This window comes from Mycteria americana, chromosome 3, assembly GCF_035582795.1.
Source record: "Mycteria americana isolate JAX WOST 10 ecotype Jacksonville Zoo and Gardens chromosome 3, USCA_MyAme_1.0, whole genome shotgun sequence".
NCBI classification, from domain to species: domain Eukaryota; kingdom Metazoa; phylum Chordata; class Aves; order Ciconiiformes; family Ciconiidae; genus Mycteria; species Mycteria americana.
This window is the reverse complement of record NC_134367.1, coordinates 130,657,496-130,681,511: the sequence shown is the minus strand read 5'-3', so window position 1 is coordinate 130,681,511 and position 24,016 is coordinate 130,657,496. Positions and strand designations below refer to the sequence as shown.

Here is a 24,016-nt window from a genome sequence, read left to right as displayed (position 1 = left end):
GGACGGGCGGGCGGGTGGACGCGCCAACCTCCGCTGCCGCGCCGTTCACCGTCCCTCCCGCGGCGGCCCCGGCCTCAGCCCCGGCGATGGCGGCAGAGGAGGAGGATGACGTGGAGTGGGTGGTGGACACCATCGCCGGGTTCCTGCGGGGACCCGCCTGGTCCATCCCCATCCTGGAGTTCATGGAGCAGAAGTGCGACGGTGAGCGGCGGGGCTGGGCAGGGCCGGGGCGGCCGCCCCTCGGCCCCGCGGCGGGGGGGCCGCAGGTCCCCCAAACCCGCCACCGCTGGGAGTGCCGTTTCCCCTCCTGGGGCTGCTGCGCATGCGCGCCCGCCACCGCCCTCAGGGCTGGTTAGGGGCTGTCCCCCTCAGCCCACCGCCGCCCGGCCGGCGGGACGGGACGGGGCTGGCGGCCTCAGCACGGGCACACGCGGGGGCCCGAGAGGCTGCAGGGCTATGGGAGGCTCTTGGGGCGGGGAGACACGCCAGGCCCCGCCACGTCCATGGCCCTAGCCCCTCACCGCCGCTGCAGGCACCAGTCAGGGCTCTCCCTGCGCGGCGGCGGCACCGGCCCCCGTGGTTTTGCGGGGGCGGCGAGCGTGTGGCACATGAGGCCGGTGGGTGTTCGTGAGGGCCCCCGCAGGCGCCGTTCGAGAGCGATCCCCGCTGAAGGATCGTCGGGCTTTGCATAGTCATAGCGCACAGTCAGGGTTTGCGCTTTCCCGCCGTTTTTAGGTAGGGGGTGCCTCGCCCTCAGAAAGTTGGTCTCTCCCGAGCAAGCCATTTTCCAAGATGCGGCAATTGGCATTCATTAGCTCGTAGAGGGGATTATGGCATGAGCTTACAGGATGACACCCAAGCGAGTTCTTCGTTCTGCTGGGCATAATACCCTGATGTGGCTAGAAAGCAGTTGGAGGCCTTTAATACTTTTTCATAGCTAGGTGTTTTTCTTTAGGAAACTGGGCAGTACAATTAAAATAGCTCTCTGGCCAGTGGGACAGATGAGTAGAAGGCCCAAAGTTAAATTCCTGCAATTTTGTGAATGTTGGCAGTTAGGAGATGAGAAACCATAAATTTAGTACCTCTCAAAAAAGGGTAGTCAACACTAACAAGTCAACAGTTATCAGTTGTGTTTTGTAGGCGGTCCTGTGCATGAGTTTAGCTGGGAAGCAACTCTAGTTAAACTTCCTTTTCTTCCTCAAGAAAGAGCTGAGGGAATCGTGGAATAATTTGGGGGATGCCCTGGGTAAACTGGAAGTATAGGCAGTGAGAGGGGGGACTGGGATGGACCTGTAGTTCTATGTAAAGGTGCCTGAGGAGACCCATAGAGGTGTACGTATGTAGTGAGGAAAGGAAAAAGTAGACTCTCTACAGTAGAGATTTGGCTAAATTAGTTCCACTACTTACAGAACAAATTTTCTGCTGCCAAAGAACACCTGGATCCTTATGGTAGCAAAATAATTACTATTTGGGCAGGTCTGAAAACATTGCCTAAGTCCTTTAGAAAAAAGGAAGCTTTCTTTTCTGATTACTGAAAAAAAACCATGTTTGAGAACATGATGGCCTGTGATCCTACCTGGCCTACAGACATTCACACATGAGAAGTATTAAAGCATGTTGCCATAGACTAATTTAGGATGACTTTCCGTGGCTCCTATGAATAAAATCTGTTCCTTTAGTATCACCTGACAGAATGTAGGATTCATTTAAAATACTGAAGTCATGAAACTAAGGCTTCCAAATACATTTTATTTCTAGGGACTTACTAACATCAAACTCAAAGTAGAATGGTTGTTACTAGTAAAGTATTCTACTTGCTTGTGCTTATTACTCCTTCCTCCCCTCCAGAACAGCTCCAGAACAGCTTCTGTAATGGTTGGCCTCAGCAGGGCCGGCCATGTCTTTTGTTGCGCAGTCATTCTTGTTAGGGCCCATTAAGAATTTTTATTTCATTCATTGAGTGAAACAGACACACCTCTTATTCAGATCACAGCTTCCAAACAAGTTGCTTCTCAGTTATCCTGAATTGTTTCTACCCTTCCCAAGCTTTGCATGAGGCAGGATCATCGTGAACATGTACACCTTTCCCTAGTATACTGGGAAATGAGAAAGGTAAAGCTGCTAGACTCTTTACAGCTAGAAAGTGATAGAGAAATCAAGGCTAGAAGTTTTCTCTTGGAAAGTCTGCCTAAACTTGAGGTTGGTCAAGCATTTTGATTATCGTGCAAAAGGTCTAGGTTTAGGAATTGGGGGAATTGATTATCCCTCTCTGGAGCAACGATCCCTCTTTAGATGGTTGAGGGGAATTTACTGGCAGTAAGAAGATTTATGGAATCTCTGTAAATTTCCATGTAGTGTGAGGCAGGCTTATATAATGGTTGCTTCCTGCCAGTTTGTTTCTACATAAGAAATTGGAGGAACAAAGTAGAGAAATCACTTGCAGTAAGTGATCTTCCAAGGTATCATTTGTGCTACAGGGTGCTGTTGGACAACTCTCGGAAGCTATTGAAAACAAAGACAAGGCTAAAGAAGTGTTACTGCAATGCTAGGGTTGCCAAGAAGCACAGTTAAAGAAATTTGAAGTTTTAGTTGCAGATATCTGTGCTATTTGCTTTTCTTTTCTATAAATATACTGTGCTGACTCCATTGCTGTTTTTTTTTTTACTGAGATATTTTGTCAGGACAGCATTCTTTTTGTTCTCAAAAGATTTAGTCTTTGGGCTGAACAAGCAAATTAGCAACATTTTGATTAACTGACAATAATTTGTGATTCCTCAAAAATAGAATTTGAATTTTGGTAATTGGTATGTAAGGAATTTATTTTGGAACTGTAGTTACTTAGGCCAAGTCCTTGCACTTCAACTTATAAATGATCCTAATGGTTTTCTGTCTGTTGATAATTGTTTGCTTTCTCTCTCTCCCTCTTTCCGGGGACTTGATTAATTTCTCATGGCTTGATTTAATTTCCTTTTATGTGGCTGTGAAACTGAAGTTAAATCCGTGGGTATGTATTTAAAGTGAGAGGGCTTTTCAGTTTTATTCAGATATTTCAAGGTATTAATTGAGACATCATTTGGACATAGATAAGCTTGATAATAGTTCTGAGCACCAGAAGATAAAGACAAGGTACAAAAGGAACAAACAGATATTGTTGCCTGTGACTCCCTTCCCTCCCAGCACAGACCTGCCTCACCAGTCAGTGAGGACTGGGGCAGAAAGAGAAGAGTTCCCTCAGGTTTGCTTACCTGCTCTTGTCTGCGAGGTCAAATGAGTCAGTGGCTCAGTCTAGCAGGGAGAACTCAAACTTGACATAACTCTCATCCCGTCTGAGGGGTCCTAGCAAAGATTTTCAGTTTTAACAGGAAAATGATGAGTTTGTTTCCCAGGATATCTGGGTCTCCTGGCTTATCTCGATACGGGGGTTCTTCAGATCTTTGTTCCTGTCAGGCGACCAAACACTCTGTGCCAAAATATTAACCAAAATAATGACTACATGATTTAGGAGCCCTGACTCAAGAAAATCCAAGGTCTCCATTCAAAGTACTCCTTAATGCCACTTAACTCGGAGGAGATGCTGACTGCAGCTTGCTTTACTTGGCACTTAACTTCATCCTCTTTTTGTTCAGAGCCTGAAAACAGAGAGCAGTTTGTGCAGGCTTTCCACTCTGCTTCCCATGTTGTCTTACGGCTGTGGAAGGAGGAGGAGGACTTGGAAGCATTGCCTTGGCAGTGTGAGGCTAGCTGTTGGCACGGACGCTGACTGAGGAGTGGTATCTCCGTGTCACCCCTCCTTCGGGTGCCCAGGGTGGGAAGGGACAGTAGGAGGTAGAAGGGAACAGAGAAATGAAGACAAAGGTTGAGGTCTGCAAGAGCTGCGAGGGAGATCCCCCAGAGGGGGAGGAGATGCAGAAGACAATAGAGGCAGTTAAGTGTCTTCACCCTCTTGGGTTTGGTAATGTGGTGGTCGCCCTAGGAGCTGAATTTTTTTAGAGTAAGATTTATAGTACTTTTTCTATCATTTGAATTTATTGCTAGATATTTTTCAAGATTTTCTTTTCTTCTTTTTTTTTAAATCCCTTCATTAAAGAAATTTCCCATGTGCAAAAATGAAACAAAAGCAAATGTTGTTTTTCCAGATTATGTAATTTAAAAAGCGATATCCCTTGCTTAATTTAGAGGGCTTGAACTGTTTGATTAGATTTCTATCATTGTTAGAAGGTGATGCAAGTACTTTCTGTTTTAGGGACAGCCATCTTGCATCACACCTTATCAAGGTTCACAGCGACATTGTCTCAGGGCTGTCACAGCTGGGAAACGATGCTTTCTACAAGTCACTCTAAATTTGTGTGAAAGTTATACTAATTCTATGCGCATCAGTACCATCTTCCATCAGAGATGTCGTATATATATATATGAAGACTAAATCACACTCATTCACCAATTCAAGCAGAATTCCCATTCTCCAAATGACTTCAAAGCACGCATATGGCAAGTGACTTGTCCAACATATAGTGGCTAATCTTGAAGGGGATTGAGGAAGTCTTATTTCTAAGCCTCTGCTTTAATTGCTAGGTTTTACATTACCTCTGTTCATTGTTGACATGATAGAAATGTAAATTAAAAAACCCCAAACCCTAGTTTTCAGTTTCTCTTATTTTCTGCTTCTTCCATCTATTCTGCAGTGTAGAGATAATTAGCTTGATATTTCCAGTCAAAAGTTATTAATACAAACTTATATGAATATGATTAATATGGCCTATACCATGCAGATGCCCATTTTGTCTAAATCAGGATAGATATAATTAAAAAATAACTTACCTGCAGCAGAATTCCTCTTTGGGGTTATCTGTTTTTATGCAGGCAGGGTCTCATTTTCCTGTGTCCCCTTGGCTTCTCGCTAAATGAATGGCATTTTAAAAAATTTGGTTTAAGTCATTAATACATCCGCCATGTAAATACATGGAGAGAGAGAAATTTCCTGCTTTATCTACGTCATCTGCCATCTTAGAACAACCTTACACAAGTTCATATGGTGGTACTCATATTAAATCTTACTTTTTACTCTACGTATCTGCTGAATCCTCAACTTGCTTAGAAATCTGCTTCTATTATGAAAATACATTTTCCCAGTATGAAATTATGAAATTTAATTACATTAAATTACCAAAAGTACATGCTTAGCCTGAATGTGTGGAAAAATACATTATTATTGTCAATCATGGCCTATATTTTCATATGAATAAATATATTACCTTGTAAAGGTTAATCTTTCTCTTTAAGGCATAACTTAATTTGTGGTATATAAGCTAACTCCAAAATGTGTGTGTGTTTTGGGTTTTGTGTGGTTTTTTTTTCCCCCCACAGTTTTCGATGACGAAGAAGAAAGCAAGTTGTCTTACACAGAAATTTATCAGGAGTACCAAGCTCTGGTGAGCATTATTCACTATTTGTGGTAGATTTCTAAGAAATATAATTTAAAATGTTAAAGTAGTATTTAGATGAACTTCTAATTGTGTTATCTTTGTTATTTAGAATTTTCTAATATTGTCTGTTATAAGTGTTATTTAGGAATCCTTTGAGTCATAGTTGTCATACGCGCTTTTATGCTTAAACACCAGATACATAGAAAAGAAACTTTAACACACAGTCACAGTCACATCTCTTATGCTGCGTTACATATTTTTCATTAAAATTCATATATCTGCTAGCTAAAATACTGTACTTATAAGCTTGATAATGTTCATATTTCCTGTCAAGTTAAAATGACAAACAGCACGATGTCTGAGAATATGTATAACTGGTATTTTGTTCACTAATGAGTCTGGTAAATCTTTTGAATTAACTTTCAATTATCAGAAAAAACTACAGGAGACTTTTGGAGTCTGCTTAAAATACCTATAAACCAATGCATGCAGATTTCCAAAATATTTTTTTTGTAACAAGGCTTGGTAATACTTGATGTTAAAAAGCATCAGTTGAATAAATCTAGACCAACATCCATTTTTGCTCTGACCCTGAAGGGTTTCAGGCACACAGACTGGCAAAAAGCCTTTTACCTACAGGGCAAAAAATGATGAGGAATACTAGCCAGGAGTCTGGGGAAAAGGTAGAGAAGTGAGATTCTTGGAAATTGGAGAAGCTAAATTAAGTAGTAATTGAATTTAGCAATAAAAATGCTTATTTTGAACAGTTCATGAAAGTAAATAAAGCCTGACATATCAGAAAAATCAGTTATACTACTGCAATGATTTTCCTTTGAGTTTAAAAAATACAATGTCAGCAGAAAAGAACATACAATTATGAAAAAAAATCATACAATTCTTAGGGAAAAAACTCTTAGAAAGTAAGGCTTATACTTCCTTACAGGTTGAAAAATTATTAGAAGACTATCTTAAAGAAGTTGGAATTAATGAAGAGAAATTTCAAGAAGCTTTTTCATCTCCTCTTGCAAAGACACACACTTCACAGGTAAATTTTCCTTTGTTTAGGGATATATAGATTTAATTTTTAGCTTTATATTTTCACTAATATAGCAGGGTGGAGATGAAACTTTGAAAAGCTTTCTTGTTAAAACTGTAATTTTCTAAAACATAATGTTTGTTTATATTATGAACTTTGACCAGAAAAATGTGCGTCTTGAAAATAATGACAGATATTTGTGTGGTGGCAGGCACCTTTTGAGATTTATCTTCTATGCTTGTATTTTCTAAAACAAACCTCTAAGCTTAGGGTGTTTCTGCCACCTTTATTTGCATGTTTGTCAGCTTTGTGGTAGTCTTTAGTCCTTTTACAGTAGCAGACAAACTTAAAGATTAAAACAATAGACATATTCCATAAAATAAAAGATGTTTTCCTCTGATTTTATAATAAACCAGTAAAATCTGTAAGACAAACATGAGAAGGCATGGTTAGGCAGCCCTTCACCTGCTCAAAAATATCTTTCAGAATTGTCTTGGGTATATTGGGCAGAGGAGTGGGAGCTTCTGCTGCCAGTTTAAATTGGGCTTTGTTGACATATCTCCTCCTAGATGTGTAACAAGCTGCTTCAGAGCACACATTCCTCACTCAAGCTTACGCATTTGTTCAGGAAGTCAAATAAATTGCAGTTGTAAACTTACACTGGGAAACCCTCCAGGTTTTGTGATAATATTATTGTAGACATGTTGATCTAAAGACATAAACCATCAAATTATTTCCTGGACTACTAGCTCAACTTGTATGACTGGAAAAATAGACAGATAGGAGAATTAAATATAATTAAAAACTTGCTCCACAGCATTTAAATCTTAATATTATTTCAAGCAGACTGAGATGGTTATGATTTCTCCAGGGTTTTCAATTTTGTGCATATCTTCCCTCCCACAGGCCATTTTGCAAACAGTGTTGGCAGCAGAAGATTTTAGACTATTTAAAAAAATGATGGTACAGAAAAATATTGAAATGCAATTGCAAGCTATTAGAATCATTAAAGAAAGAAATGGTAAGAAGTGGTAAATGTGGGGTTTCACTTCTTTTCATCTTTTTAGTGTTCTTTTGATCACTATGTAATCCGTTCATAAATGAGTATAGAATACTGGTTCAGTTCCAGTTCAAGTTAATGGAAAACATTCAGTTGATTTTCCTGGGAGTAGGATTTCAATGCTTAGTCCTTGACTTGTATTCTCAGTAACAGCTGTCTATATTCCTTTTTAAATTAACAGATTTTTTCAGTTCTGTTTGTCTAAATTTTTCTGTGAAACTTGACTTAGTTTTTTGTTAAAGAATTTTGGTGATAATTTTGAGTGTTAAAGCAATTATATCAGTTTCTTAACCGTGACAATATTGATAGTTTGAATTACGCTACTTGCATAGCAATGATGCCGTACTATCTGCTGTGCTTACTTTGCAATTCACACTGTACAGTTCTGTATGAAAAATCCATATAGAGAGCAGAAGTTACGGCCTTCATCATGCTAATACATGCATGCTTTTAAAGAGAAAATAATTTACACCCAACTTTGCTGCTCTGTTGATATTTCTAAAAGGATTTTCATCTACCCACTCCTTTATTCTATGTCTTCAGTTTTACCATTTTGTTTTGTCTTCTTACTGCATGCATGTTTTTTCAGAGAATAATTTTTAAATTTCAACTTTCATATAACAGCTACATTTGAAAATGGTTCAGTTAGCCATGGCTGAATTGCCATCTAAAAAAATGCCATATAATGGTCAATGCACAGTATGGCTTATGCTTTACCCTTAGATGTCAAAACTTTCATAGTTCAGAAATCTTTGCCTTTGCTACTAGCAACTTGATGCCCAGGATCTAGACTCTTTTTGGAAACAGTTACAGAGAGGAAGAATTAGATGGGTTGGGTTGGTTTTCTTTTTATTTTCTTTCTCCTCTCTGCTTGAAGAATGATGCCAAATGGAGTACAAAAGAATTTTCTTTAGAGTAATGCATAAATTTTGCCATGTTTTTTTATAGGTGTGTTGCCTGACTGTTTGACAGAGGGTTCTGATGTGTTCAGTGAAATTGAACAAGAAGAAATGAAAATACTGAGGGAGGTTCTAAGGTAAAAAAATGAATAAGTCCTACTTCGTACATTATTTTAAAATAAAAAATAAAGGTATGTAGGACCTAACTCTTCCAGCTTTTTTCAGGAAACTGCCTTCATCTTACAGATGACATGAATGTTCTTGTCAAAATCCTACCTAAGCGAAAATGAATGGTGCTAGACAGTGGGTGTGATCAGGAATATTTAAACACTGAGAGATAACTGCCCTGCCATGGGGAACTGTCTTGGTGAGGCATGGAATGATGTGCAACTTTAAGAGCCCCATCATTTCCATTCTCCCCTGAATCTCCAGGTAGACCTAAAGTTAGACCTGGGTTAGATGTCTCTGGACAATAGGAGGACACTAGCTGTAATCCATTCAGGGAACACCCTACACATTAAAGCCTTGGAAAGGCAAATTCTGCTTCTGTAGTAGTCTTTATTCCTTTCTACAGCCTCCTTCTTAGTTGTGTTCAGGGACTGTTGCTATAATCTAAGAAGATGTGTGAGGACTGATACAACTTCTATAGATTCTCCTTCACTCCCAGTTCACATATATATAAACGTAATCTTAAACACATAATAGATTAATCCATTCACGTTATGTTAAATTATGCTATTTTCCCTCTGTACTCTGGAAATACTTCCCTTCCTGTCTTTAAATGAGCAAATGAAACAAGGGATAGATAAGCCCTGGAAACTCTTACACAATTATTTTTGCACAGGGAAAGGTGGACTGAGGATGGTGGGTTCTGTGTGTTTATCATAATTATTTCTATTAAGAGTGCATTTTCATTTAAGTCATGGAAGTATTTTGGATACTAGCAAATTCATATTATCTTGTAATTGTTTTGATAGTCCTCAAATATTTAAGCAGTGCTAAATTTACCTAAAAGTCACTAACACTAAAGAAGTTTTGAGTATTTACTTGTATTTTGTGTTACAGAAAATCTAAGGAAGAATATGAAACAGAGCAAGAAAGAAAGAGGACTGAAGAAGTGAGTATCTTACCTTTTCAGATGAGTTACGTTGATGATTAAGAAATACTCTGATATTCCTGTCCTGGGTGTCGACTGTATCACTTTACAGCAACGTGTACCATCCTAAGCAAACAAAAGGTCTGTCAGGAAGGTATTACTGACACTTCTTTTTGAAAGGTCTGTTCTGTTGTTTACATTTTTCTTGATGGTATCATTGACACTAGTGCTATACGTGATACCGTTAACCATCAGCCATTTGGTGGAGCTCATACGATAAGCATATTCCCTCTTCAGTATCTGAATTCTAAAATCCTGGTAACGGATGTCAACCTTTCAGATCCAGAGAACATCTGAATTACTAATATTGTCAAGATCAAAGAGACTTCAAAGTATAAGCTTCTTAGAGATTACGGTATTCATAATCCTTCAGGAATTTTAAGGATCACATCATAGACAGTGTAGTTATTCATTAAGTCTGCACAATACTGCCAGAACCTAATCACCAGGAACCAGAAATCCTCTCCAAGTTAGACCATCACTTGTCTCCATCAGAGTAAACCATGTGGAAAGGTAACTGAATGTAAATGGGGACTGGCTAAATTGTCAATCGTTCAGCAACTGAGCAACAAATTGAAATTGAAATCAGCTACAGTGGAATTGTGGCAATAAACCTTCCCTTCACTGGGAAAACATATAAAAATAGCTGGAATTGTAGGCTGTTTCAAAAGGGAGCAGAATCACTCTTCTATTCCTTTCTGTCATTAGGAAATTGAGCATACTAAATTTGAAAAGAGAAAGCACTGTTTCTTCAGCCTGAACTGACAAAGGAAACCGCCTGGAGACCAAATGTAGCTACTACAGAGGCTGACACTTTATTTCCAATCCTACTGCCCAGTTCAAACCCATGATAGGTGCACATGATACCTATGCTATTGAATGCAAGTCCTAAACAGTTGGGATATTCTACCAAATTAAACCTCTCTCCCAGTGTCTGACCGTATAGACAAGTGGTGACAAAGCTCTTCTTTCCCATATTACAATGATAGATTCCAGGAAATGAGTCACCTGTTCTGCTGGATTTCTTACAAAACAACCTGCAAACTCAAGCTTTGGCTCGTTTTAAGAATTCAAGTTGTATTAAGATGCAGGCTTATCCAAATCTTTATAGACCAGCCAAGAATATTAATATTCTTGATAAACAAGCCAGATTACAGAGGCCGCAGTCTAGTTTACCTGAACAGAGAAGGTGATAGTTATTGTTCAATAATATGATGAGGAAGGGAGTGATGAGGGAAGAAACAGGAAGAGCCAGTAGATCAATACTTGGCTCCAGCCTGCTGTCACTGGCAGAATTTTTTGATCATGGGTCAGTCTACACGACACCAGGCCTGCTGGTGACAGATGGGGTACGCCTGTCTCAAAGGAGGAAAGGGATCTTTGCACAGGAGTTAGCAGGGCTCACTGAAAGAGCTTCAAACTAGATTTGAAGGGGGAAAGGGATAAAACCAGGCTTGCTAGAGATAAGCCTGAGGGCAGCACGCCAGTGTTTGAGGGACAGTGTGCTAGCGAGGTCCTTCAGTCTGCTGTCTCAGTGGAGGTAGGGGATGGAGATGCATGCAGCAGCAAAGACAAAAGAGTTATGGATGTGTTAGAAACCACGGGAAGCGCCTGAGAATGGTCACGTAGGAATTGGGTCTTCTCCCCCCAGAAAGGTGACAGGATCAATAGCCCAACTGAAGTGCATCTACACCAGTGCATGCAGCATGGGCAACAAACAGGAGGAGCTGCAAGCCATTGTGCAGCAGGAAAACTATGATATAGTTGCCATCACGGAAACATGGTGGGATGACATGCATAACTGGAGTGCTGCAATGGATGGCTATAAACTCTTCAGAAGGGGTAAGCAAGGAAGGAGAGGCGGTGGGGTAGCCCTGTATGTTAGGGAGTGTTTTGGTTGTCTAGAGCTTAATGACGGTGATGATAGGGTTGAGTGTTTATGGTAAGAATCAGGGGAAGGCCAACAAGGCAGATATCCTGGTGGGAGTCTGTTATAGACCACCCAATTAGGATGAAGAGGCAGACAAAATATTCTATAAGCAGCTGGGAGAAGTCTCACAATCGCTAGCCCTTGTTCTCGTGGGGGACTTTGACTTACTAGATGTGTGCTGGAAATACAATACAGCAGAGAGGAAACAGTCTCAGAGGTTCCTGGAGTGTGTGGCAGATAACTTCCTGACACAGCTGGTGAGGGAGCCAACTAGGGAAGGCGCCTGCTGGACCCATTGTTTGTGAACAGAGAAGGACTTGTGGGCAATGTGACGGTTGGAGGCTGTCTTGGGCAAAGCGATCACAAAATGATAGAGTTTTTGATTCCTGGAGAAGTAAGGAGGAGGGTCAGCAGAAGTGCTGCCTTGGACTTCCGGAGGGCAGACTTTGACCTGTTTAGGAGCCTGGTTGACAGAATCCCTTGGGAAGCAGTCCTGAGGGGCAAAGGAGTCCAGGAAGGTTGGACATTCTTCAAGAAGGAAATCTTAAAGGTGCAGTAGCAGGCCGTCCCCATGTGCTGAAAGAGGAGCTGGTGGGGAAGACCACTGGCCTGGCTCAACAGAGACCTTGGAACAGTTTCGCTAGAACTCAGGAAAAAAAGGAGAGTTTATGACCTTTGGAAGAAGGGGCAGGCAACTCGGAAGGACTACAAGGCTGTCGTGAGGTTATGCAGGGAGAAAATTAGAAGGGCCAAAGCCCAACTAGAAATTCATCTGGCTACTGCTGTAAAAAGACCATTAAAAATGTTTCTATAAACACATTAGCAACAAAAAGAGGGCTAAGGAGAATCTCCATCCTTTATTGGACGCGGGAGGAAACATAGGGACAAAGGATCAGGAAAAGGCTGAGGTACTTAATGCCTTCTTTGCCTCAGTCTTTAATAGTAAGACCAGTTGTTCTCTGGGTAACCAGCCCCCTGAGCTGGAAGACAGGTACAGGGAGCAGAACGAAGCCCCCATAATCCAAGGGGAAGTGGTTAGTGACCTGCTACACCCCTTAGACACACACAACCCTATGGGGCCCGATGGGATCCACCCAAGAGTATGGAGGGAGCTGGCGAAAGTGCTCACCAAGCCGCATTCAATCCTTTATCATCAGTCCTGGCTGACCAGGGAAGTCCCAGTTGACTGGAGGTTAGCAGATGTGACGCCCATCTACAAGAAGGACCGGAAGGAGGATCTGGGGAACTACAGGCCTGTCAGTCTGACGTCGGTGCCGGATAAGGTTATGGAGCAAATCATCTTGAGTGCCATCACGTGCAGGACAACCAAGTGATCAGGCCCAGTCAGCATGGGTTTATGAAAGGCAGGTCCTGCCTGACTAACCTGATCTCCTTCTATGACAAGGTGACCCACTTAGTGGATGAGGGAAGGGCTGTGGATATTGTCTGCCTAGACTTTAGTAAAGCCTTTGACACCATTTCTCACAGCATTCTCCTGGAGAAACTGGCTTGGATGGGCGTATGCTTCGCTGGGTAAAAAACTGGCTGGATGGCCAGGCCCAAAGAGTTGTAGTGAACGGAGTTAAATCCAGTTGGTGGCCGGTCACCAGTGGTGTTCCCCAGGGCTCAGCATTGGGGCCAGTCCTGTTTAATATCTGTATCAATGATCTGGATGAGGGGATCGAGTGCACCCTCAGTAAGTTTGCAGACAACACCAAGTTGGGCGGGAGGGTTGATCTGCTGGAGGGTAGGAAGGCTCTGCAGAGGGATCTGGACAGGCTGGATTGATGGGCCGAGGCTCAGCAGGTTCAGTGAGGTTCAACATGGGGTTCAACAGGGCTCAGTGCTGGGTCCTGCACTTGGGTCACAACAACCCCATGCAATGCTACAGGCTTGGGGAAGAGTGGCTGGAAAGCTGCCTGGCAGAAAAGGACCTGGGGGTGCTGGTCGACAGCTGGCTGAATGTGAGCCAGCAGTGTGCCCAGGTGGCCAAGAAGGCCAATAGCATACTGGCTTGTATCAGAAATAGTGTGGCCAGCAGGACTAGGGCAGTGATTGTCCCCCTGTGCTTGGCACTGGTGAGGCCGCACCTTGAATGCTATGTTTAGTTTTGGGCCCCTCCCTACAAGAAAGACATTGAGGTGCTGGAGTGTGTCCAGAGAAGGGCAACAAAGCTGGTGAAGGGTCTGGAGCACAAGTCTGATGAGGAGCAGCTGAGGGAGCTGGGGTTGTTAGCCTGGAGAAAAGGAGGCTGAGGGGAGACCTTATTGCTCTCTACAGCTGCCTGAAAGGAGGTTGTAGTGAGGTGGGTGTTGGTCTCTTCTCCCAAGTAACAAGCCATAGGACAAGAGGAAATGGCCTCAAGTTGCGCCAGGGAAGGTTTAGACTGGATATTAGGAAGAATGTCTTCACCAAAAGGGTTGTCAAGCATTGTAAGAGGCTTCCCAGGGAAGGGGTTGAGTCACCATCCCTGGAGGTATTTAAAGGATGAGTAGATGTGGTGCTTAGGGACATGGTTTAGTGGTGGACTTGGCAGTGCTAGGTTAACGGCTGGACTTGATGATCTTAAAGGTCTTTTCCAACCTAAATGATTCTATGGTTCTATGATAATACGTTTTTGTTAGAGAATGTTTTAATACAAAATAATATTATAACGAATGCTGAGGGGTTCTGACATGAATTATATGGTTGATGAACAGCATAGATACTTTCTGGGCAAATCCCAGCTGACTTTACTATTTTGAGAGGTGGGTTGCATTGTCAAGATTTCCCAGACAAGTGTAGAAGTGAAACAATAGTGTCAGAGATTATCCAGACCTGTTGTTTCCATTCAGCTGATTATTTCTCCGTTTCTGTGGTAACCTTGATATATGTTCTTGGTTCTCTTACTGTATTGTATTTTTCTGGTGGACAGAGGTTTGCTTGAAAGTCACAGGCAAAGCGTAGCAAAAAAACCTCTACATTATCTATTTGTAGCTGGGAAACAAAATACCAATTTACCTAATATTCTAAATTCTGATTGTTGATTAGGGAACAGGTTTTGAACTAAAATAAAAAGTGCTGACCTATGACTATAAGCCAGTAAGAACCTTCCTATTAGCAGAACAAAATAAGTAGTTTGCTTTTGTTCACTTTGGCAATACAGTATGTAGTATAAACAACACAATTTTAAGTGGAAGTTCTTTTGGGAGCTTTCTTTGTGTTGACAGTTTACTGCCTGAAGTACAGTGCCAGGAAATGTAATGCTTGGTTTTGTTTGTTTGTTTTTTAATTTAAGGCATGTGATAAACCTAAATCACCAGATGTTACCTACAGTTTTCCAGGAAATTCGAGAGAAGCTGTAAAAGTTAAGGAATCCACTGAGGGAGCTGATGATTCTGAAGAAACTCCAAAATTTCCATTAGGTAATTTTATGGGAAAGTGCAATGCTGAGTGTGCAATATGATACTGTTTTCAAATTATTGAAGAGTCCACTCATATCAAGATTTTAAGAACTTGGCTGGATAAGGCTGTGAGTAAACCATCCTAGCTTTGAAGTTAGCCCTGCCTTGAGCAGGGTATTTGCACTAGGTGGCCTGCAGAAATGCCTTCCAACCTGAGTTGTTTTATTCTTCAGTGATGTTGTAAGTCATCTCCAATTGGAGGAGAAATAGAGGAATCTAACAGCAGTTTTCATCTTTCAATTTACTGTGCTTCTGCCGCCATTACTGTTAAGAACAGTATGTTCCCTGTAAGCAACTGAGAATCATTTACTTTAAAAGATATGCTTTCTCTCCCTGTGTGTGGCCATTATAGATTTAATTTATAATTGTACAATGCTTCTTGATAGCAATCAAATATTTGTGAAGGAACCAACCATAACCTGTTAAGATTAATTCAAGCCAAATTGTCAGACCATCAAACTGAATCTTTCTGCCTTTGGTTCAGACTTTTGTCACTCATTTTAATCTTTTCAATTTTACATTTTTGTTTTTGAGTGGGATTGTGACACTTACCAACTTTCAATACCAAGGAGAGATCTTTTAAGTAGTCTTGAACTTTACCCAAGTTATGTAGTAAAAATTGTCTGAATTGTTTTGTGGACGATTATTTACTGGAGAGCATGACCAAGCTAGTGTTTTTACAGGGAGGAGAAAAAAAGGAATCACTGGTGGTGATGGAGGTGCTCTTGGTATGTTTGTGTTGCAGCTAAAGCACAAGGGTGCTGACCTGTTCAGGAAAGCAGGAAAATTCTTGGGTGATAAGAAGCATATAGATACATATATGTGTATGTGTGTATACATGCACACACATACAGGTATGTATGTATATACACACATGTAGCTATGCATATAGGTATGTGTAGGTGATCTTCAAAAACAGGTTGCATCTCAGTGGGATTTGCTCTCTTATGAGTTTGTGAAAAATTTGTAACTTAATATTCTAAGGTCACTTCCATGAATATAATTCCAACTTTGGGAAATAATAGTCTGCGCTGTCTTCAGTTACATTTTTCCTGTGTCTCGTCTTGTCTTTGTATGCATTCACACTGGAAGTTTTCATATCACAGACACTTGAGCTGGATACTTTTAGCCTTGGTAGTACCTTTGGGGCACACTTGCTCCTTGCTTTTCATTTGATGGCCATTAACAGATGAATTGGTTGTAGGACCCTCTGTTCTTTTAAACTGAGTTAGTGTCTTTCACATTAGGAAACTTAAAGAGTACGTTTTGTCACTGATCTTTTAAATATCTTTTTTTTCCTCCCTTTTTATCCCTTCTGTCCTTCTGCTGAGGTTTTGTTACATTTATTTGAACTCTTCTTCTCTCCCTTCCACCCTTGGAAGTATGCAGAAGGCCTGCAGGTATGCTCGCATTCTTCTCTTCTCCCAGCTTGGTTTTACTCCTCTTATTTTTGCATAGTTGTGCGACCTTGCAATGGCACCACTAAACTGTGTCTATCCTGCAGTGGCTGTTGTCCTGTCTCAGGAGGAAGGCACGTTCCTAGCAACTATTCTGTCTGCAGGACTGAATCCTGTGCTTGAGAGCCAGGAGATCTTGGAGCTCAGGAGTCAAGACTTCTCGGCACTGCGTGCAGCCCTTCTTCTGTGCTGGCCAAGTGCCTGCTCAGCTGGTGCTGAGCATTCCCATGCTCTTTAAATGCCAAAGAGGAGACAGGTCTACAAAAAGTTTAGCTCCATGGAAATCTTCTTCGTCCTTGTAGAACTGGCATCTTGTGGCAACATAGCTGTCCAAAGAGGCTACTGAGAAAGTTTGTCACAGTTTATCCTCTGGTATCCCCTTTTAGAAAAGTGGTTTTGGGTAGTGGCAGCAGAATTCAAGAAGAATCTATACTGGGAATCGTCTTCTTCCAGACCCCCTTCTCACACAGAACCGAGGGCTGGCCTCCAGACCAGTCTGTTACTGCCTGCTTCCAAACATAGGCTCCCAACTGAAGGTTCGTCTCAGATAATGGGATCATATCCTCCGCTTGACTTGCTTCTTCTTGGTGCCAGATACAACTCTGGGAATGGAAACAGCAAGAACTTTTCACTAACAGTTTGTGCCCCTCTAGGGTGGCAGAAGAGCTGCTCTTCTCTCACCTCAGTCAGTCTCTGAGCCTCACAGCCCACCAGAGCTGTGCTCAGATCTTGGTTCCACGTTCTCACTCATAGGGTCGCATTACCAGGGAACAGGACCGCTCGCCTTTCTCAACCCGAGCATGGGGAGGAATCCCGTACCTAGGGAGTATCAGCTACCTCGGCAACATGGCCCTTGCGTGAACCAGTTCTTGGAGTCAGGAAAAGGAAGGACTTTTCTTTTGTTTTTCATTCCCTCCAGTCTGGCACACATTTCTCTTCCTTCAGATACACAGCGGTTTCATTATCTTTTGCTATTTCCCCTTCACCTTGACACCCAAGATTTCAGTTTGTGGATCCCTTAAAGTTTTCCATTATATAATGAATTCAAATTTAATGGTAGTTGCCTTAAGTTTCTTAATTTCACTTTGGTGAGCCCCTTACAAATAGTTTACAGAATAGAGCTTGCAAAATCATTCCTCCTGCACTTTGACCACCCAACTTGTTGCAGTACAGAGAGATCAGAAGGGTGAATTTCATAGTAAAGGTCATGCTGAACACCTCGGAGTGCCAGTGACTTTTCCAGCATTCTTAGAGAACGGTTCCCTTTCCGGATACCTGCAGGGCAGCTACTTCAAAAGTTGCACTTGTGTTTGCACCGAGTTGCATGGATCACGTCGATAAGAAGGACGCAGCATCTGCTGGAGCAGTCCTGGGTGCTTGTATTTTGAGAAGATTCTGAAGTAAATTGTCCACATGGAAAAGAATGTTGCTAGTCACCCACAGTGTGAATGTACATATAGACAAGTTCTCAAAGGAGAAAAAACGTTACGTACCAGTAACCGTAATTCTTTGAGCTGCGTTGTCTATTTGTACGTTCACTATCCACCCTCCTTCCCTTCTCTTCTCAGTGTCTTTTCAGGTTCGTGGGTTAAGTGACACTGAGGGTCCTATGATCACATCTGCAGGTACTGCTAAGACACAAACATCTCCAGCTTGAGTGTTTGCGATATGGACAGCAACAGTGTAAATTTACATACACACAACACATTTCAAAGAACTGCTTTCTGGTAAGTAGCTTTCCGTAATCACCATGTTGGTGATGGGGTAGGCATTTGGCATGCAGTGTGTGTTTTTTTGCTCCCCCCCACCTTTTAATAGGGCAGCTATGGTGTGAGGATTTTTTCTAGCAGTTTTAACTCTGACCTCTCACAGTGCCTCTGAGAACTTTTATCCATCACAAAAAGACATTCTTTGGAGCATCAGGACTTCAGCAGTCATATTTCAGTGAAATGCAAATTCTTCAACTTGACCTTTGTTGACCTTTCTGTCCTGGTTTGTTTTCCATACGTTGAATAACATGTCCTCTCCTTTGCTTTTCTCCCTACCTTTTCATGATTATAAGTCTTGTAATTTTCTGTACTAAAGAAACCAGCGATGTTGAAGAGCTAAATGTATATTACTTGCTCTAACTTAAAGAAACAATTGAGTGGTGTTCATCCTGCACTAGCTTCAGTGGAGCTAGTTTTGCCATCTGTCCGGTAGAGACCAAGGAGAGTACTCGTACCTTAATACTCATGCAAGTTATTTCCAGCATTACAGCAAAAATCCATAGTCCAGCACTGTAGAATTATAATCAGCTACATTCAGTTACGTGTATCAACTCGAATATTATGGATTGACTCAAAGGGACTGAGCACAGTAAAATTTATATTTCACTACCTGTATTCTTGCATTTCTATGGAGATTTTCAGGCATATTTTAAAACAGTCAGAAGCCTCTTCATTTTTAATAAAAGTATAGTAGGAGCAGCAATTTACCTTACTTGGGAGTAGTTGTAGGTCAAGTCAAGAGAAGTCGTCGTAAAATTTTGAAAACATACCCTGCTTTACCGTCCGGTGACTGGAGAGGCTTTGACTCTGATGTCAGTAACCGTGATGCCATCTCAGACACCATGGAGTTCAGTGGGATGCAAGGCAAAACTAATCTTGGTACCTGCAGAGATACAAAAGGCACAGCTGGAATCAGTACAGGGTTACTTTTCTTTGCCAGCACAGGCAGCATTTGTCCAAGAAAAAAGCAAGAGCTGAACAGGGTATTGTGCAGGACCGTTATCTTGCACAAGGTGAGGGACTTGATAGGGAGTGGAAGACACCAGAAGTTGCCCAAGCCTTGTTTGCGCCATGGCTGCCCAGAGCTCCCCTGGCACCCACCAGCCAGCCCGCCCGGGCTCTGAGCCCTGCCAGGGTCAGAAACCTGCTGGGTTCCCACTCTATCCTCATGCTGGGGCAAGGTTAGTTCTGAAGAGGAGTAACTGAGCTGTGTCAGGGTAATGCTTTGCACCTCTTGAGCTTCACTTCCCCCTTCTCCTGTATAAGTTCACTTAAATACAGTATTTTCTGATTCTTTTCTCTGAAGCTGAAAGCTGAACGAGTACACTTGTACTTAGAGCTGGCTAAAGTGCACCTTATAAGCTGCTGATTTCTGGCTCGGCTTGCCAAGACAGAAATTGAAAGTACAATCTCAGTATGAACTGACTATTGGAACACTGAATATGAAATTCCATTCCAAGCATTTGACAATTTATAATTCATTGCAATAGAGGTACTTACGATGTAAAGCATTATTTAATTGCTTTCATAGTGCAAATACAGTTATCTCTGTTTTTTGAAAGAATGCTTTGTTAATAAAAAGGGGAGAAATATGAATTTTTTTCCAAGTTTTGTGTTTCATCAGAAGAGACATCTGGATATTGGAAAAAACAGATTTATTTTTTATTTTATATACTTCTATTCTTTCTAATTGTTTTCTGTGTAAAATTGCTGCTTAGAGGAATCTCGGAAATCTGCGAGGGAAGACTTAAAACCAGTACGCCCATTACAAAAAGGAACAGAAAACTTACCTCAGCCGTCTGGTACCAAAGGGAAAGAAGACATTAAGAAAAGGTCAGCTGGGAAACGTTCAGAAAATGCAGCGCAAAAAGCTGGGATGAAAGGACCTGTAAGTGCAAAACAAACAAAGAAGAAACCCCCCCAGACATAGAACTAGAATGCAAAAAGACAGGATTACATTTAGAATATATATTTAAGACAGTATTACATTTAAATATATATTTTCTATTATTGTAATCAGGTGGGTTTGGTTTGGGCTTCTTTTTTTAACCCCGCATGCAAACACTGTTCTATAGTATTCACCAGTTTAATTTGCATAAAGTTCAGATCATCGTTCTAGCTTTAGAATAGAATTCAGTATTCAGCCTTTGGCCTGGGATAATTTCTTAGTAGACAGCTCTGGCTTGAAACTTCAATTTGGATTTTTTTTTCAGCTGGTAATTTTGGAGGCAAATATGATGTAAATGCTTGTATCTCACAAATATATAACATGCATACCAAAAATTAATTTCAAAATGTATTCTAAAAAAAAAAAATTTCCAGAATTTATCAGAACTTGAAGAACAGCAGCTGAAGCAACGAGAGGACTACCTAAAGAAAAAACGAGATATGCTGATGGCTACAAAGAAGGATTCGAGAAATAACGTACTCTTACCAACGAACACTGACCAGAAAGAAGAGGAATCATTTCCTACAGAGGTGAAGGATTCAAAAATTTTAATCATCCTGACCACTTTATAAAAAACACAGATGATTTCAGTGAAGATATAAATGTTGCTGCTAAATATTGTAGCAGGATAAAAGCAACAAGTGTGGGGGAAGTAGACAGGAAGTATTTTCAAGTTACTGTTTTTGCAGAACTTTATAGGCTAGAAGTTTTAGTGATTAAGTTAGCATTATCTTGCTTCAGTATCATCAAATCCTCATCGTTAATTTAAGTTTATGAACAGCTAAAATGCCAGTTTACTCCTAATCTGTGACCTACTGTTTGGGCTACCTTAAATCCCTGGGATTTTTTTTTTTTCCAGCTGAAATGGGAAAAACATTTTTCTTTTGTAAAGTCTTATTTTACAGAGGTAACAGATTTGCTCTGTTCTTTTGAGAGTTTTGTGCCTATTTCAAATGAAGAAACCCTTGATTTCTATCCATCAGCCGCTGGAATAGAAGCGACATGATGAAGATACAGTTTAGAAAGACAAGGCACTCTGAAGGATGGATGCTGCTGTCGACTATCCAGTCGCCTCCAATAGAAAAAAAACAAGTCTGTGGGAGGGTTGGAAGCATAGGACAGAACAAGAACGGTGCATTATTGGAAGAGGTACAACTGGCAGTTAGCCCATTCTTCAAGGTCTTTTTTTGTCTGAAGGCTGTTCTCTGTTCAGAGACATGCGTGAAGTTACTTAGTGAATGAACCGGTACATTCCTTAAGTGCTAAAGTCACAAAAATCCTTGCACCATGGGGATGATAGAAAATCTAGTCTGGGAAAAAAGAAGTCAATCCTATCAGGGAAAGAAAATACAGACGTAAAAAACCCAGAATCCTATGACAGGATAAAGCCCTACCAATATGGAGGTCTTTATCAGAAAAAAACCCCAAACTTTTTTTTTGTTACTCATTGTTATGGTTAACATGACTTAATGTGTTTACCACAAATAGGTCTGATCTACATTTATATGCGAAGAAATGCTTGAAAATTCTCAACACAAATGAGGAAACTAGTAGAAGACCTTAAAACCCACACAAAACAGTGTGATAACAGTTATGTTTAAAAAAAAAAAAAATCACTACTCTTCTTTACAGAGCATCTGTTTAAACCCAGAGACCTTCCATTGCCTCAGGTATTTTTCAGAGTTGCTGAGCGTTTTATTATGCTCAGAATGTGCCCAAAATACTGTTGACTGGGGAACTTCCAAAACAACTAAGCAGCACCAGTTGAATTTGAGGTTAGTCCTCTCAAAAAGGTTGGTACGGTCCAGTGGAAAAAAAGGCAGATTGATGTCAAGAGCCAGTCATCCACATCCTGGGATCCACTTCTCAAGAAATGGAATAATAATATTTTTTAAAAATCATTCTGGCTAGCAAGTGAGTCTGAAGGACTGCTGCTGCAGCCTCAGGTTCACAAGTGAGGTTACGTGGCTGTTCCTGTTAGAGAAACGGTGTGTCAGCTACCTGATCTGGCTCACGTTTGGCTAGCGGTTAGCACTAGAAGTCGGGGTACCTACCAGGAAAGCCGTGCAGTTTACTGCAGTGTTTTCTCACTTTTTGTTTTTAGGAAATGTCAGAAGAGAAGCAAAGATTACTACAGAAGAGGAAAATGCTTGCAGAAAAACTAAAAGAAGAAGTTATCAATAAGCGGTAATTTTAAGAAGCTCATTGCAGAACCCAAGAGCATAAGTATGTTTTTAGAATAAATTATATACATAATAATTGAATGGATTTGTTTTCCAATATCACACTTAGTTTTACAGAACTTTCAGACAAGCAACTCAGTACTTCATATATAAATATTAAAAATTACACTCAAACCACTTATTTTCCAGAATGCTGGAAACTGACTGACTTTCACTGGAACATGTTCACAGTGAGGCCATTTAACATCACGGCAGCACACAGATGTTTTGAACTACTGGCCTCAGCCACTTGATACTGTATAGAGCAAAAGCAGATACTGAGATCTGTTAAAATAATTCCTATGTGAACAGTTCTGAACGAGTTAGAAATTTTAACTTTTTTATTTTTAAAATTATAGAACTTTGTTCCTTTTATTAGAATATTATAAACAATTACTATTTTTCAGCTGTGCAATGTAATAAAGTCTCATTTCCCAAGGAAGTGCAACTATGTCCATCTTACTTTTGAGGTAGAGATAATGCAGCTTGAAGTCAACAGTTACCTAGTAACTCTGGGTTACACTGTTTTACGTACTGTTGGGGCAGTTTACCAGTCCTTAGGTCCAATTTTGCTATAAATGCAACTTTAAGTAAAAATAATTGCTTTGGTTGCAAAAGCTAGGGCTGTCATGGGCAATTCCATTTCAAAGTAGAAATCTTTTAAAATCTTGTTTACTAGTTTGGCTTTGACAGACTTAAAATGAAGGAGGGAAGAGAGGCGACCGTTTGCACAGTGTCATTACATAGCTGACTGCTACAGTAACTTGCATGAAAAGAAACAACCCAACCAATTCAAGTTTCATGTAACTTTTTATTAAAATAGCATTTATAACTGATACAGGTTGGCAGATCTTCTTTTCCAAAAAGAGTGGTAGTGGAAGGACCCCAGGCATGGGAACATGGCTGCCCACAGGCAGCACCGACCAGCTCAGACTGGGAAACAGCATCTATGGGGGTGACAGCCCCAGTTAAAAAGAGTGCCACGTGTCACCTTCTACAGGGATTTAAAACTTTTTTTTAAACGGGACATCTAATGCCACTTTACACAGTCTTTTTCTAGCAACTATAAAAATTCATGACATTCTTGTTTTTGCTGTAAAAAAACCCCTCATGTTGGTCTGAATGTATCTTTAAAGCTCCCGGCAGTACTTCAGGGAAGAGTTTGGGTGGTGGGGAACAGAGTAAGGACTAACACACTTCAGGCGGAGGCCCTCTGAGAACTTGTTTTGGGTAGCTGTTAAAGAGAAGCAGGACAACTCGGGTCTGCAGACCAGGTGACGCAATTTTTCAGCCTCAGGTTAGTAAAGGCACATACCGCGTAACTCTGCTGCTCGAGTAGCGTGTATAGCGCTGGAGGAAGTTAATCATCGTTACCGATGGAGAGAAAAGACTCATCAGGAAGAAAACCAGATGATTGTCAGCAGGAGAGTGAGCACACGGCGACGAGAGTGCAGCTACGCTTTACCAGCAAACACTTCCTCGGATCCTCCGCGTTCGGAGCTGACCGGGCGCTTCATCGCACAGGTGAAAAACGAGGAGTCCCGTTCTTGGTTGCCTGGAGCCCGCACAGGGCAACGCCATTGTCCCCAGGTCCACGCACAGGAACTGTCATCCATCAGAACGCTTGTGTCTAGCTTACGCGTCGGGAAGAACTCGCACGTTCCCTTTGGGAT

The 24,016-nt window shown here is 41.3% G+C and overlaps 1 protein-coding gene and 1 long non-coding RNA gene across 2 annotated transcripts; one reads left to right on the top strand and one right to left on the bottom strand.

The window, feature by feature from the left end:
• Positions 1–24,002, top strand: CFAP36 (cilia and flagella associated protein 36). The gene is made up of 10 exons (XM_075496996.1): positions 1–201; positions 5,365–5,429; positions 6,367–6,468; positions 7,366–7,480; positions 8,468–8,555; positions 9,484–9,535; positions 14,782–14,908; positions 19,892–20,061; positions 20,496–20,651; positions 22,226–24,002. Exons 1-10 carry the CDS (start codon positions 87–89, stop codon positions 22,310–22,312), a joined length of 1,077 nt encoding a protein of 358 aa, XP_075353111.1. The 5' UTR covers positions 1–86; the 3' UTR covers positions 22,313–24,002.
• LOC142407457 (uncharacterized) lies at positions 4,796–19,058 on the bottom strand. The gene is made up of 3 exons (XR_012774957.1): positions 18,944–19,058; positions 9,549–9,640; positions 4,796–4,897 (listed from the first exon to the last, which is right to left on the bottom strand). It is a non-coding gene; the product is annotated as an uncharacterized LOC142407457 (long non-coding RNA).
• Positions 24,003–24,016: the final 14 nt, after the last annotated feature.